Consider the following 14,476-nt stretch of genomic DNA (forward strand, 5'->3'; position numbering starts at 1 on the left):
CTCCAGGGCTGCCGGCTCAGCACCCAACCCGGCCAGTCCAAAGGATCCCAGGCAGCACCGACCAGCACAGGGTGAGTGGGGCATGGTGGTGCCCACAGTGCCAGTTCTGGGCATGARCAGGACCCATCTGGCACGGGTGCTGGGGGAGTGTGGTGCGGGGCTCCGATACCACTGCTGGAGATGTGCCCCGAAGAGGCACAGACAGGCCTGTGCAGTGCGGGGCGAGTCCCAGCCAGGCTGCCTGTCTCAGCAGCTCCACGACCGGGCACAGCACTGCTGTGGGAATGCTGTGCCGTCTCCCGGCCAGCCTAGGCACAGGACACTGCTGTGTCACACGTGGGCCACCGCCCGCGTGTACCTGCTTTGCCTCACCTTGGCTAAAGCTCGGTGCGGGCAGGTCCCTCCCCTTGCCTGGCACGGCTGTCGGAGGAGGAGACAGGCACCGGCCGCCCTCCTCCAGGAACAGCAGCTGAGCCCAGCCCGAGCCCAGCGGGCCCCCGACGCCGCAGCCCACCCGGGCCACCAGCCACCTGCCCAGCATCCCAGGCTCCCACGGGCACAGGTAGGGGTCGGTGTGCCGGAGGGGAGACCCTGGGCATGGCACAGCTCTGGGGCACGGCACAGCCCTAGGCATACGGTACAGCCCCATGGCACARGCTGGGTGCTGGCAACTGGCATGAGGCGGCACACAAGGAAGGGGCTGCGGGGTCCCTTTTCAGTGACAGGGTGGGTACCCCCACGCCTGCCATGCCCTTCCCGGGGCTGACGTGTGCCGGACTTTGCCCAGGGAGCTGTGGCAGTGGGGAGGGACWGGTACTTGGGTGGGACGTTCCCATCCGGCAGCATCGTGGCTGCGCCCGGCTGAGCTCCTGCTGGAGCAGTTCCCCTGCAGGGCTCTACCCTGCAGCGTCGTGCAGGTGCCTTCGCCATGGGACATCCCCAGGTGGGGCAAAGAACGGTGCAGCGATCCCTGCACAGCTGCGCCCGCCGGTTCCCGGAGCATCAGGCACCCATCCCTCCACGCCGTCCCCCACGCCTCACTGCCGGTGGCACCAGGCACGTTCCTGCCGCGCCGTGCCGGGAGCCCAGGGAACGCGGTGCCTCTGGCTCGCCAGCCCACGAGGCGCCCTTTTGTTTGCCGGCGGGGCCCACCGTGCCGCCCGGGGGCCGGGGCGTGCCCGGGCTGCCGACGCCTGGCCGGCCTGGCCTCCGCGGGCGGGCGGGCGGCGKGGGCCTCCAGGCAGAAGGAATCGGCAGTGACATTCCCGTAGCCTGGAGACCGCCGTCCCTTTCAGCGGGCAGCCCATTTGAATAAGAATCGTTCACGGGGAAGGGGGGCCACCAGCCGCCATCCCATCGCTGCCCTTGCCCCGGCTCATTTCTGCGCGCCCAGYCCAGGGGCAGCGAGTCCTACGCCGCCCTCGCCCCTGGCCTTGGTCCCGCCGGACGCCGCAGGACGCCAGGTACCGGGGGTTCGCGGGGCTCGGGGACCCTGGTGCCAGCACGTGGCTCTGCACCACCTTGCCCACCGCCCTGGCACGGCTTCGAGCGGGGCGGCTGCCAGGACAGAGCCGCGGATCCCCCCCGCCGCCCCGAGCCCCCCTGCCCCGGGGTGGCTCCGTGTGGGGACAGGAGAGATGTGTTTGGGCAGAGCCGGGACCAGGCTTTGATCCAGCACTTTCGTGGCTGGGAGCGGAAAGTACCGGGAGAGAAGGAAACACAAAAGGCAGCTCCAACCTAAATTTAACAGCGGGACCCCGGCCAGAGTTAGGGACGCCCTCGCCCAGCCGGCTCCAGCGTTCCTGGCTCCCCTCCCAGGCTGGCCCTGGCCYGGTGCTGGTACACCCCAGGGACACYAGTGACACTCAAAAGGATAGATCCATTCTGAGCCAGGCAGGATGGGTCATGGCACAGTTTGTGCCAGGTCTGGGGGAGCATAGCATGGCTGTGTGCCTGGGCATGTGTATGACAGTCCCTCAGGGCTACTCAGGTGGGCACTGGATGTCATCCCAGAGAACTTTGAAACCCAACTGCCCCATCTGACCAGATTCCTATTGTTGTCCCCGGGAAACACCATCATGCGAGTGTAGGGGTTGCAACCTGGACTGCACGTAGAGCCAGGAGACGACAGGCACCCTGCACCCTGCTGCAGTGCCATCTCCGTGTCCCACCAGGCAGATCCCGTGGCTGCCCATGGACCTCCTGGTGCTTGCTCTCCTCCTGGGTAAGCACTGGTCTCGGGGGCACTCTGTGTACCCACGGTATTGGGAGCTGTGGTGGTTCAGGGACCCAGTCTGGGTGGCGGGTGCTGGGCAGTGGAGGTGGTGGCAATGGCGATGCTTCCTGGCTGGCAGCGGCCGTGGCCTGACTGCCACAAAACTCAGCAGGGAGTCCAAGCTGCGCTAAGCCCTGTCGGGATTAGCAAGCGCCTGACCCGGCTCCCGACTCCCCCTGGCACTGCTCTGCACCCTGGGGCAGCCCGGGCCCCCAGGAGCACGGGCAGCCCAGCCCCCCACTCACCCCGCTCGCTGCCCCTGGTCACGAGGCCGCGGCGCTGCTGCCAGCACCTTTCCGGATCATGGAGCTTCGTGCTGCATCAGTGGGTCGGGATGCAGGGATGGGACGGGATGGGACGGCTGGGGGTGGGGTGGGTACATGGGGGTGTGGGGAGTGCCAAGGCGCCCCGGCGCAGCCCACAGCCCGTGCCCTCATGATCTCTGCAGTGGGGGGACTGGAGGCAGGGGGCTGGCAGGAGCCTGACCTGAGCCACGGCTGCGCCCGTGGCAGCTGCTACCCGGCCACCGGGAACCTGCTGGTGGGGCGAGCCACCCGCCTGAGTGCCACCTCYACCTGCGGACTGGATGGGCCCCAGGAGTACTGCATTGTCAGCCACCTCCAGGTGAGCCCACCCGGCCCCAGAACGGCCCCAGCATAGATCCACAGAGCCAGGCACTGGTGCAGCCTGCAGTCACCCATCCCTGATGGTGTCACTCGCTGGCACAGGACTCAGAGAAATGCTTCACATGTGACTCACGTGACCCMTCCCTGCCTGAGAGCCACCGCATTGAGAATGTCATCTACCTGAGCAGCCCYCATGACCAACGGACCTGGTGGCAGTCAGAGAATGGTGAGGTCAGGGTGCCATGGGGTTGCCCCATGTGCGTGTGCTGTGGGGCTGTGGGGCCATGGGGGTCCTCCTCAGCCTCAGCCATCAATTCTCTATGTCCCAGGTGTGGAGCATGTTAGCATCCGCCTGGACCTGGAGGGCGAGTTCCACTTCACYCACCTCATCATGAAGTTTAAAGTGGGTCTGGCACATGGATGCCTGGGATGGGTTGGAACGGGATTGGACAGGATGGGTTTGGGGGGTTGTGGTCCTGGCCTCCATCCCCTCTGGGTGTCCTGCAGACCTTTCGCCCCGCGGCCATGCTGGTGGAACGTTCAGCTGACTTCGGGCGCACCTGGAAGGTGTATCGCTACTTTGCCTACAACTGCTCCAAGCTCTTCCCTGGAATCCCCAACCAGCCCTCGGGGCTTGTGGATGAGGTGCTGTGCGACCAACGCTACTCCGAAATCGAGCCCTCCAGCCATGGGGAGGTGCGTGGGGATCGGGCAATGCAGAACAGGGTCAGGGGTCTGGGTGGAATGGGATCACCCATCCCTTCCTTCTCTCAGGTCATCTTCAAGGTGCTCGACCCCTCCATCCCCGTGGCAGATCCCTACAGACCAGAAATACAGGGTACGTGGCCAGGGGGGTCAGGGACACGGGCTGCCTGGCATCAGGGCAGGTGCTGACAGTGATCTGTCCCCAGATCTGCTGCGTGTCACCAACCTGCGKGTGAACCTCACCAAGCTGCACACGCTGGGGGACAACCTGCTGGACTCGCGGCGGGAGGTGCTGCACAAGTACTACTATGCTGTGGATGAACTGGTTCTGCGTGGGAGCTGCTTCTGCCACGGCCACGCCGCCCACTGTGCCCCAGCACCGGGCGCCCCAACACCCTCTGTCCCCGGCATGGTGAGGCACACGCACACACCAGCATGRCACAGTGCCCTGGGGGWCCYGGCAGCCACACTGAGCAGGGTGGTCCCCGCAGATCCACGGGCGCTGTGTCTGTGAGCACCACACGCAGGGGCTGAACTGTGAGCGCTGTGAGGATTTCTACCAAGACCTGCCCTGGCGCCCGGCCGAGGGCTCCAGCACCAACGCCTGTCGCCGTGAGTGCCAGGGCTGTCAGGCTGTGCTGTTCCAGGGGTTTTGGGGTGCTGCACAGTGGGATATGGTTGGGTGGTGACTGGCATCCTGCAGACTGAGGTTTTTGGGGTGCTGCAGGCTGTAGGCTGGGGAGGTTTGGGGTTGTGGTGCTGCATATCAGAGTAAGCAGAGTCCAGGCAGGGGAGGTTTGGCACTGGGGGTGCTGCCTGCCAGGTGTGAGTTGCGGTGCCCCGTGCTGTGACAYGGTGCTGTCCCTGCAGGCTGTGATTGCAATGAGCACTCGCGGCGGTGCCACTTTGACATGGCCGTGTTCCTGGCCACYGGGAACACCAGTGGGGGTGTGTGTGATGACTGCCAGCACAACACCATGGGTCGCCACTGCCACCTCTGCAAGCCCTTCTACTATCGGCACCCTCGATCTGACATCCGCTCCCCRACTGCCTGTGCCCGTGAGTGTCCTGGGACCCCAGCCCTATAAATTGTCCCAGCCCTATAGATCCCCTTGCCACCAGCCCCCAGCCCCACAGCTCCTGGTGTCAGAAGCCAGAGCTTCTCATGGTCCTTCTCTCTTGGCAGCRTGTGATTGTGACCCGGCAGGCTCGCTGGATGGGGGTGCCTGCGAYGGGCACACGGAYGTGGCGCTGGGCATGATTGCRGGGCAGTGCCGCTGCAAGGAGAACGTGGCTGGTCCCCGCTGTGACCGCTGCCAGCATGGTGCCTACGGCCTCAGCCATGGCGACCCACAGGGCTGCCAGCGTGAGCTGGGACCCAGGGATGGCATGGGAGGAGGGATGGGGATGGGGGAATGTTGAAAGTGTAGGGATGAAAGGATGAAGTTGGAGGGATGGGGAATGAATGCATGGTGATGGAGGAATGGGGACGGGGTGGATGAGGATGAAGGGATGGAGGTAGAGGTTTGGTGATGGAGTGGTGAGGTTGGAAAGATCTGGGACAGAGAGATGGGAGGATGTCGGATGGAGGGATGTGGCATAGTTGTATGAAAGTGGATGGAGGGATGGGGATGGAGGGATGGGGATGGAAGGGATGAAAATGGATGGATATGGAATGGGGAAGGAGGGCCATGAAACATGGGCTGTGGTCACTGGCACGCCCTCACGTGTGCATGTACGGGGGCAGCGTGCAGGTGTGACCCGCGGGGCACAGTGGCGGGCAGCTCCCCGTGTGACCCCATCAGTGGGGACTGCTACTGCAAACGCTTCGTGGCTGGGCGCTCCTGCAGCCAGTGCGTGGTGAGTGCCCCATCCTGCCCCACACCATGGCTGTGGCCCTGACTTTCCCCAACCCCATGGCAACCCCCAGGGCTGACTTGGCCTTACACCTGCCCTACGTGTCCCCTCCTCACTGCAGCCCGAGTTCTGGGGTCTGAGCTACGACCTGGGGGGCTGCCGGCCCTGCGCCTGCGACTTCGGGGGAGCCTACAACAATCGGTGGGGCCCAGCACGGCATCTGGAGGGGAATGAGGTTGGGGTGAGAGTGGGCACGGGGCTGGGGGTCACCCATGGTTGGAGGGAAGTATGGGGACAAGCCTGGGGAGATATGGGGGCTGGGATAGAGGGAGAAAGAGAGGGATCTCCATCCCCAGAGATGGAGGGATGGGGACAGAGACGCAGGTAGAGATGGATGAAGACACAGACAGGACAGATGAAGAGACAGGATGGTCAACCCCAGGTGCTCTATGGAGGATGGTGCATGTTCCTGCCGTCCCCACATCATGGGGCGGCAGTGTGACCAGGTACAACCCGGCTTCTTCTGTGCCCCYCTCGACTACTACACCTATGAGGCCGAGCAGGCCACCGGCCATGGCCCCAGCCACCCCCAGCTTCCGGTGAGTGTCCTTGGGGATCCCTGTRCTTGTGCATGGCTGTCACTGTGCACCATGCTCCATGCATAGCTGTCGCTGTGCTCTATGCATGGCTGTCACCCTGTCCTGCATGTGGCTGTCACCATGCYCTGTGCATGGCTGTCCTTGTGCACGGCTGTTCCTGTGCATGGYCACTGTCCCCTGACCCCGTCCCTGCAGGGTGCCATTCGTGCAGAGGTGCCCCAGGACTGTCTGGAGTATGACACCAGGGAGCCGGGGGGGCGGAAGGGACGCTCACAGCATCAGCGCAGCCCCCCTCGTGCCCCCCAGCCCCGTGTCCCCTCGCGCCGCAGCCGCCAGCAGCCCCCCAAGGTGAGCCCTGGGGCAGTGGGAGAGGGCACAGCGAGGCACTGCAGGGCAGGGGTGGCCAGGGGATAGAGCCAGAGCCAAGCTGTGCTGGTGCCCTGCCCAGCTGGATGTGGAGGAGGTGGTGCGGGACAGTGCTGGGCGCATGGTGACGTGGACAGGCTCGGGGTTCGCCCGGGTGCGGGACGGGGCTGGCCTGACCTTCCGTGTGGACAACGTGCCCTACCCCATGGACTATGAGCTGCTGCTGCGCTACGAGCCCGAGGTGAGCATGGCCACAATCATGGCTGCGGCGTGGATGGCACAGCACAACTCTGACACTGCCTTGCCTGTCACCACAGTCAGCTGAGGACTGGGAGGCCGTGGTCAGTGTCAGCTCCCGGGTGCTGCCCACCAGCTCTCGCTGTGGGAACCTGCTGCCCTCTGARCAGATGTACCGTGAGAATCTGCCCCATAGCCAGAGGTGAGTGGGATGAGCTGGGGTGGGCTGGGGATGGGGACAAGGAAGGTGGTTGGGTCCTGCTGCTGTCCTTTCGCGGTCCCCATGGCCCTGCTGTGCCCATGTCCCAACACCTGATTCTGTGCAGGTATGTGCTGCTGTCCCGGCCCTTCTGCTTTGAGCCCAGCACCCCTTACGAGGTGACCATGCGGCTTCAGCGGGCCGGTGTCACCCAGCGCCACCCCGGTGCCTTCATCCTCATCGACTCGGTGAGGGGTGTCCCACTGTGYCTTGTGCCTGGGGCTTGGCAGGGGTGGGTGATGGGTTACGACAGGGAACCACAGGCTGGAGTGGGTAGTGGCCCCCTCTGGGGATGTATGTGGGATGGGGATGGGGATGGGGATGGGGATGGGGATGGGGATGGGGATGGGGATGGGGATGGGGATGGGGATGGGGATGGGGATGGGGATGGGGATGGGGATGGGGATGGGGATGGGGATGGGGATGGGGATGGGGATGGGAACAGGAAAGGTGAAGTAGATGGTGATGGGGAAGGGGATATCAATGTTGATGGGGAAGTTGATGGGGAAGGGGATATCAGTGAGACTGGGGACTTGGAGTTGGAGCTGGCATAGGGATGTCAATGTGGAAGGGGCTAAGGAAGCTTCTAGGGATGGTGATTTATATGGGAATATCAATGGRGTTGGGGATCTTAGTGGAGCTGGGGCTGTTGATGGAGCTGAGGCAGTTGACCCCAGCAGCATTGGGACTGTCCTGGAGTACATAGATCCAGCCCAGTGGTAAGTCCCACAGTAGAGACTGGCTATGCCCCCCAGCCCCATCTCTTCCCTTCCYACAGTTAGTGCTCCTGCCGCGGGTGTCGGAGCTGCCGGGCTTCCACGGGGCAGAGGCAGCAGCGCGCCAGGARGAGATGGAGCGGTACCAGTGCCTGGAGGTGTTTCGCATGCCCCCGCCTCATCCCCTGGCCCAAGCCTGCGCCCGCCTGGTCTGCAGTGTGTCAGCCCTGATGCACGGCGGGGCACTGTGTGAGTGGGAAACCTGTGGGAATGGGTGGAACCCTGCCCAGGGCAGTGGGTCAGGACATGCCTGCGCCCATGGCATGGTGGGTGGGAGAGCAGTCACAGGGCGGTGGGGGCAGGTGTGGGCAGGGCAGCCCTGGCCCCATGCTGGTCCTGCTCCCACAGCGTGCCAGTGCGACCCACAGGGCTCCCGCAGCAGTGAGTGCCAGGTGCAGGGCGGGCAGTGTGACTGCAAGCCCCAYGTCATCGGCCGACGCTGCGACCGCTGCGCCCCGGGCAGCTACGGCTTYGGGCCCCTGGGATGCAGTCGTGAGTAGTGGGATCTGCATCTGCCAGGAATCGCTGTCTCTTCTGCCTCTCTGTCTGTCCAGCCATCAGTACTTTCTTCACTGCCCTGTTCCCTTCTCTGTCTGTCCATCTGTCTGTGCATGTGTCCGTCTGAGCCCTGCTATCCTGCATCCCATGGGTTCAGTCCCACTTATCCATCCATCCATCCATCCATCCATCCATCCATCCATCCATCCATCCATCCATCCATCCATCCATCCATCCATCCATCCATCCTCTCACCTGAGCCCCATGTGAGCACTGTACTGTCTTACACTCACTCGTCTGTCTGTTCATCCATGTTCTTGTGGACCTGTGTGTCCACATGAGCCTTTTGGTGCCACAGTCCGTGGAGTATGTTCTGGGTGCTGGTCCCCTGCCTGTCTGTCTGTCTCTCCAYCCCTGTGTCCCTGCATCGACATGCCTGACCTGAGTTGTGCCACCCTGCAGCTTGCGCCTGCTCCCCGGAGGGCTCAGTGTCCCGGCTGTGTGATGTGGTGAGTGGGCAGTGTCGGTGCCAGCCTGGTGCCGTGGGCCGGCAGTGTGACCAGTGCCAGCCCGGCCACTGGGGCTTCCCTGCCTGCCGGCCCTGCCAGTGCAACGGGCACGCTGAGAACTGCGACCCCGGGACGGGCACCTGCCTGCACTGCCGCGACCACACGGATGGACGGCACTGTGAGAGGTGAGCCAGGTCCAGGGGGAGGAGACAGCATGGCATGGCCTCATGTGGCATGGTGTAGGATAGGGTACATAAARTGGGATAGGATAGGATGAGATATGATGGTATGGGATATGTTGGAATGGTGGGATGGCATGGATATAACGGGATGAGGTAGAACAGGATGGAATGGCATGGTGTGGGATGGGATAGATATACTTGGATGGGATAGGATTCATGGGATAGGAGTGGGATGGGATGGGATGGGATGGGATGGGATGGGATGGGATGGGATGGGATGGGATGGGATGGGATGGGATGGGATGGGATGGGATGGGATGGGATGGGATGGGATGGGATGGGATGGGATGGGATGGGATGGGATGGGATGGGATGGGATGGGATGGATAGAAGAGGTTAGGACAGGATGAGATATGATGATACGGAATATGATGGAATGAGATGGGATGGTGGGATGGTGTATGATGGATGGTATATGTCCCTTCAGGTGCCAGGATGGTTACTATGGGAACCCTGTGCTGGGCTCAGGGCAGCAGTGCCGGCCCTGCCCCTGCCCCGGCTACCCTGGCACACGGCATTACCACGGGAGCTCCTGCCATGCTGACGATGTGACTCACCACATCGTCTGCCTCTGTGCCCCTGGATACGCAGGTGAGGGGCAGGGACCCCACACCGTGCAGCAGGGACCCCCCAGAGCTGGTGCTGTGAGACCCCAGCAGCTACAGCCCCCCGTCTCTGCTGTGGGACCCCAGCACCTACAGTCCCCCGTCTCTACTGTGGGACCCCAGCACCTACAGCCCCCCATCTCTACTGTGGGACCCCAGCACCTACAGCCCCTCGTCTCTGCAGGGCCCCGCTGTGACCGCTGCTCCCCTGGTTACTTTGGAGCTCCAGAGGTGGAGGGTGGGGTGTGCCGGCCTTGCCAGTGCAACAACAACATCGACGCCAGCGACCCGGAGGGCTGCGACCCCCGCACGGGGCAGTGCCTGCGCTGCCTGTACCACACCGCCGGGCCACACTGTGCCCAGTGCCAGCCCGGCTACTACGGCAATGCCCTGCAGCGCAGCTGCCGGCGTGAGCGGGGCGGGGGGCCCTGCGGGGCTGGGTCTGCGCGGGGCTTTGGGATGGGGGAGTTGGAGCGATGCAAGGGCTCAAGGTAGGGATGAGGTGCTGTGATGCAAGGGAYCAAGGTAGGGATGAGGTGCTGGGTYGTRCTGGGGTGTGGGGYGTCTGGGGATGGGCTGGGCAGAATTTTGGAGTGTTCGGGGGCTTGGAGCTGGGATGTCAGGGGCAGGTGAGGTTTGGAACTGTTAGAAAGGCTATGGGGCAGTGCCTGGGTTGGGGCTGGGCAGGGGATGGGGCTTGGGATTGGTGGAGGTGCTGGGTTCAGGCGTGTTGGGGCTGTGCATGGGTTTGAGGCCAGCAGATTTGGGGTGCTGGGGCCAGCAGGGCACTGCCAGGGCAGGGGGTATGGGCTGAGCCCCACATGGCTGCCCACCCTCCTGCAGGCTGCAGCTGTGACCCACGGGGTACASTGGCCTCCCACTGCACCGATGGCACCTGTGCCTGTGACCATGGCACAGGAGCCTGCGCCTGCCGGCCCAACGTCGTGGGCAAGAGCTGCGATCGCTGCGCACCCCACTTCTGGAACCTGGGGGGGCTGCGGGGCTGTGAGCCTTGTGGCTGCCACCCCACACACGCCTTGCACCCTGCCTGCGACACAGTGAGTCCCCTGGYACCCTGGTATGGCTCCACTGCACTCCTGGGGTGCAGTGAGCTGCACAGTGAACATGTCACTGTTGCTGCAGGTGACCGGGCAGTGCCAGTGCCGGCCTGGCTTCGGGGGCCGTATCTGTTCTCAGTGCCAGGAGCACCACTGGGGAAACCCTGAGCAGGAGTGCCGAGGTGGGGGCACATCTCAGGGGCTGGGGGTGCAGGGGCTTTGGGGCCATGGGGTGTGGGGGGACATGGTGGCCCCGGGGGATGTGGTGGGAGACTGAACATGGGACATTAAGGAGACAGTGGGACACTGGGGACACAAGAGATCCAGGAGATCTTGGGAACATGGTGGGGTGCTGTGGGCACGGAGGACCTTGGGAACACGGTGGGATCCTGGGGACACGGTGGAACCCTGAGGACATGGTGCATGCTGTGGATACGCAGGACTCAGGGGACCCAGACAATTTAGTGGAACTGTGGGGACATAGAAGATCCTGGGAATAGGTTGAATTCTGGAGACACAGGGAAATATGGTGGGATGCTGGGAACATGTCAGCCTGGGGGCGTGGGGGTCTGTGGGAAGGCTGGGAAACACTACCGACTGTCTCTGCAGCCTGTGAATGTGAGCCGCTGGGTGCTGAGAGTCCACAGTGCGAGCAGGACAAYGGGCAGTGCCGGTGCCGGCTGGGATTCGGGGGGCTGCGCTGTGACCGCTGCCAGAGGGGCTACCAGGAGCCCTTCCCCCACTGCTCACCCTGCCACCCTTGCTTTGGGCGCTGGGACCTGGCTGTGGGTAGCCTGCAGGATGGGCTGCGGCGCCTTGGGGCACAGGTGMAGGTGCTGAAGGAGGGGGGAGCCACACTCCCACTCAGCCCCCGTCGCCTGCGGGAGCTGGAGGAGGCTCTGGGGCACGTGGAACTGCTGCTGGGAGAGGGGAGCAACCCCGGTGGTCCCCTCCTCGATGGACTGCCCAGGCAGCTGGATGGCACCAGGCAAGTGTGCAGGTAGGGCTGGGGTGGAGGTACCCCCTTCTCATCCCCCCAAAAAGTTTGAAGCCCCCCTCCCTACCCAAAGGATGGAGCTGGACAACTTCTGGAAGCACCTCCAAGAGCTGGAGCAACATCTAGCCCAGCTGGCGCAGGCAGATGTGCAGCAYCATGACCGGCTTGCTGGGCTGAGCCGCCAGCTGGGAGGTCTCAACCGAACCGCCTCCCACCTTCAAACCCTCCTGGGCACCGTGGCGGCAGCCGGATTCAGCGGTAAGAGCATCCAGCAAGGGTTGGGTTTGGTGGCAACCATCCYGGCCAAACCCTGACACCCGCACTGCAGAGTCCCACCGCAGCATCCTGGCGGCGGCGGAGGCCTCGCGGCAGGCGGAGCTGGTGGCCAATGGCACAGCCGCTGAGCTGAGTGGGGCACAGAGGACACGGCAGGAGACCGAGCGGGTGCTGCGACAGCGGGGCAATGCTTTCCGCCGTGGTGCAGCTGCAGCCCGCAAATCCTTGCGGGAGGCACGGAAACGGGTGATGGGACTCARCATTGCCAGGATCAATGAGAAGGTGAGAGCAGGACGGGCAGAGGTGGCACGGGGGTCACACCCCATGTAGTGTTGAGCTGCCATTTCCATCGTTGKCATCGTCACAGATTTGTGGGGCACCCGGAGACCAGACCTGTGAGCTAGCATCTTGTGGAGGAGCCTTGTGCCGGGACAGTGCGGGGACACGGCGTTGCGGTGGCACGGGGTGCACGGGGGCACTGCCTGTCTCAGCTCGAGCCCTGAGCAGCGCCCGTAATGCCTCGCAGCAGCTGGAGGTGGCATTAGGGCAGCTRGGTGTTGTGGCTCAAAAGGTAGGGCTAGTTGCCCCATGGCACTTTCTGGGTTCTCCTTGCATCCCCTTTGCATGTCCTGCTTGTGCCCTTTCCGTAACACTTTGCATGATCCCCTTCTATGTCTTCTTTGCTCCCTTTCCATGTCCCCAAGCATGTCAGCTCTCTGTATCTCTCTTATGCCCCTTCAGAAATGCCCCTTGTGCCACCTGTGTGTCCCTTTGTGCCACTGCTGTACCCTCTGTCCCCTTGCACCCCCCCCTCGCATGCTTTTTTGCAGGCCCCCTTCTTGTCCCCTCATACTCCCTGTTCACCCCAAATGCCCCCTCCCGGGGCTGCCCTGCACCCCCCGCTCAGCCMTGTGCCCCCCAGATGCAGGAGGTGCAGGAGCTGGCCCGGGGGGCACGGAGCCGGGCAGAGGAGGCTCTGGGGCGCTCGCAGGCTGCCCGCAGCCGTGCAGAGAAGGCGACGGCCCAGCTGCGGGACTTCATCCGCCGAATCAAGGCCTTCCTGGCAGGTAGTGCCAGCACCAGCTGGGCACAYGGGCATGGCAGGACTCAGCGAGCCCACTCTGAGCCCACCCCGCTCCTCTGTCCCCACAGAGGAGGGAGCTGACCCGGGCAGCATCGAGCTGGTGGCCCGGCAAGTGCTGAACATCTCCCTGCCCAGCAGCCCCGGACAGATCCAGGAGCTGCTGCGGGAGATGCAGGAGAGCATCGGCCAGCTGGACGGGGTGGAYGCGGTTCTCAACAGCACAGCGGAGGGGCTGGCTGCGGCACAGCAGCTGCTGGCACAGGGACAGGAGGCYAGGCAAGTGCTGGGGTCATGCCGGGGCAGGCAAGGGAGAGGGTCAGTCCCCCAGCACCAGCAGGGGCTGGAGTTGCCTGTGCCACCACAGAGAGCGAGCAGAAGGCATAAGGGACGAGCTGGCGGGGACACAGCAGGCGCTGGAAATGGCACGGACACAAGCGACRACGGCAGGGAGCACCCTGCAGAGCGCCAGGAATGCCATCCGTGGGGCTGAGAACAGAGCCAGRGAGGTGAGGGGCAGGGGCTGGTGCTGCTGGGAGTAATGGGATCAGTGCTGTGGAGAACAAGACTGATGCCTTGGGCACATCACGGGTAGGGAGGCTGGTGCTGGGGAAACGTGGATGGCATAGGGCAGGTGCCATGCRTTTGCCAGGGTAGTGGGGCTGGCACCATGGGCACAGGGGGTGCTGTGCCTGCTGCAGCCGGTGTCCCTGCCTGCCAGGCGGAGCGCAGGCTGCAGGGGCTGGACAGGAAGGAGTCACAGGTGCAGAGGCGGCTGCGGGAGCTGGCACAGCGCATAGCCGCCCTGCAGCAGCGTGGCCAAGATGCTCGCCACATGGCCCAGCAAGCCAAGGATGGGGCACAGCGTGCCACCACTACCTCAGGGACACTTAGCCAGGTGAGCTTCATCACTGCCTGGGTATATGTGGCACCAAACAGGTACCAGGTGCTGGGGTTTCTCAGCCTCACCATGCCCTTGTGCCACCAGGACCTGGCGCAGGTGACACAGCGTTATGTGGTGCTGAAGAACCAGGTGGGCATGCTGGACAGGGTGTCTGGTGGAGCCCTGCAACGTGTGTCACAGCTGACAACAGAGGCCCGAGACCTCCTGGATAAGGCCAGCAACAGCAAGAGGAAGCTGGAAGGTGAGGGGGAGTACACAGCGAGGTGCATTCCCTGCTACCTCTCCATACTCCCTGTGTCCCCCTGGGCCCGTCCCACGGGGCATCCCGAGGGTGATATGGGACATGGTGAGAGGCTGCACTGWGACCATCATGTTCCCCGTCCTGCAGACCTGGAGCAGCGCTTTGGGGCCAATGAACGSGCAATGGCTGCAAAGGTGACACGACTGCAGGCTTTGGAGCAGCAGGTCACCGGGCTGTTGCAGGAGATCCGGGAGAGAGCCAACGCTTACGCCACCTGCTAGGGACCACCGGCGGCCCCRGGGACCGGTCCTGCCCCGCCGCCCCGCAGTTCCCCGAGCCCGGAGGTCCCGTCCAACTCACAGGCG

The 14,476-nt window shown here is 64.0% G+C and overlaps 1 protein-coding gene across 1 annotated transcript; it reads left to right on the forward strand.

Moving 5' to 3' along the window:
* Nucleotides 1-284: 284 nt before the first annotated feature.
* Nucleotides 285-14,393, forward strand: LOC130589147 (laminin subunit beta-1-like). The gene is given in 36 exon segments (XM_057390338.1): nucleotides 285-357; nucleotides 360-477; nucleotides 479-562; nucleotides 2,175-2,224; nucleotides 2,724-2,899; nucleotides 3,004-3,127; nucleotides 3,231-3,304; nucleotides 3,409-3,597; nucleotides 3,676-3,739; nucleotides 3,813-4,018; nucleotides 4,098-4,218; nucleotides 4,477-4,665; nucleotides 4,793-4,972; nucleotides 5,354-5,466; nucleotides 5,585-5,664; nucleotides 5,906-6,062; nucleotides 6,258-6,410; nucleotides 6,511-6,669; nucleotides 6,746-6,867; nucleotides 6,992-7,112; nucleotides 7,703-7,889; nucleotides 8,049-8,192; nucleotides 8,661-8,892; nucleotides 9,377-9,540; nucleotides 9,739-9,963; nucleotides 10,398-10,612; nucleotides 10,698-10,794; nucleotides 11,222-11,600; nucleotides 11,683-11,867; nucleotides 11,938-12,167; nucleotides 12,253-12,952; nucleotides 13,038-13,249; nucleotides 13,338-13,475; nucleotides 13,688-13,864; nucleotides 13,955-14,111; nucleotides 14,259-14,393. Coding segments are annotated over 36 exon segments (6,129 nt in total). The 3' UTR covers nucleotide 14,393.
* The last annotated feature ends 83 nt before the right edge of the window (nucleotides 14,394-14,476 follow it).

This window comes from Malurus melanocephalus, unplaced genomic scaffold, assembly GCF_030028575.1.
Source record: "Malurus melanocephalus ecotype Western Australia unplaced genomic scaffold, MMel_1.1 scaffold_24, whole genome shotgun sequence".
Taxonomy (NCBI): Eukaryota; Metazoa; Chordata; class Aves; order Passeriformes; family Maluridae; genus Malurus; species Malurus melanocephalus.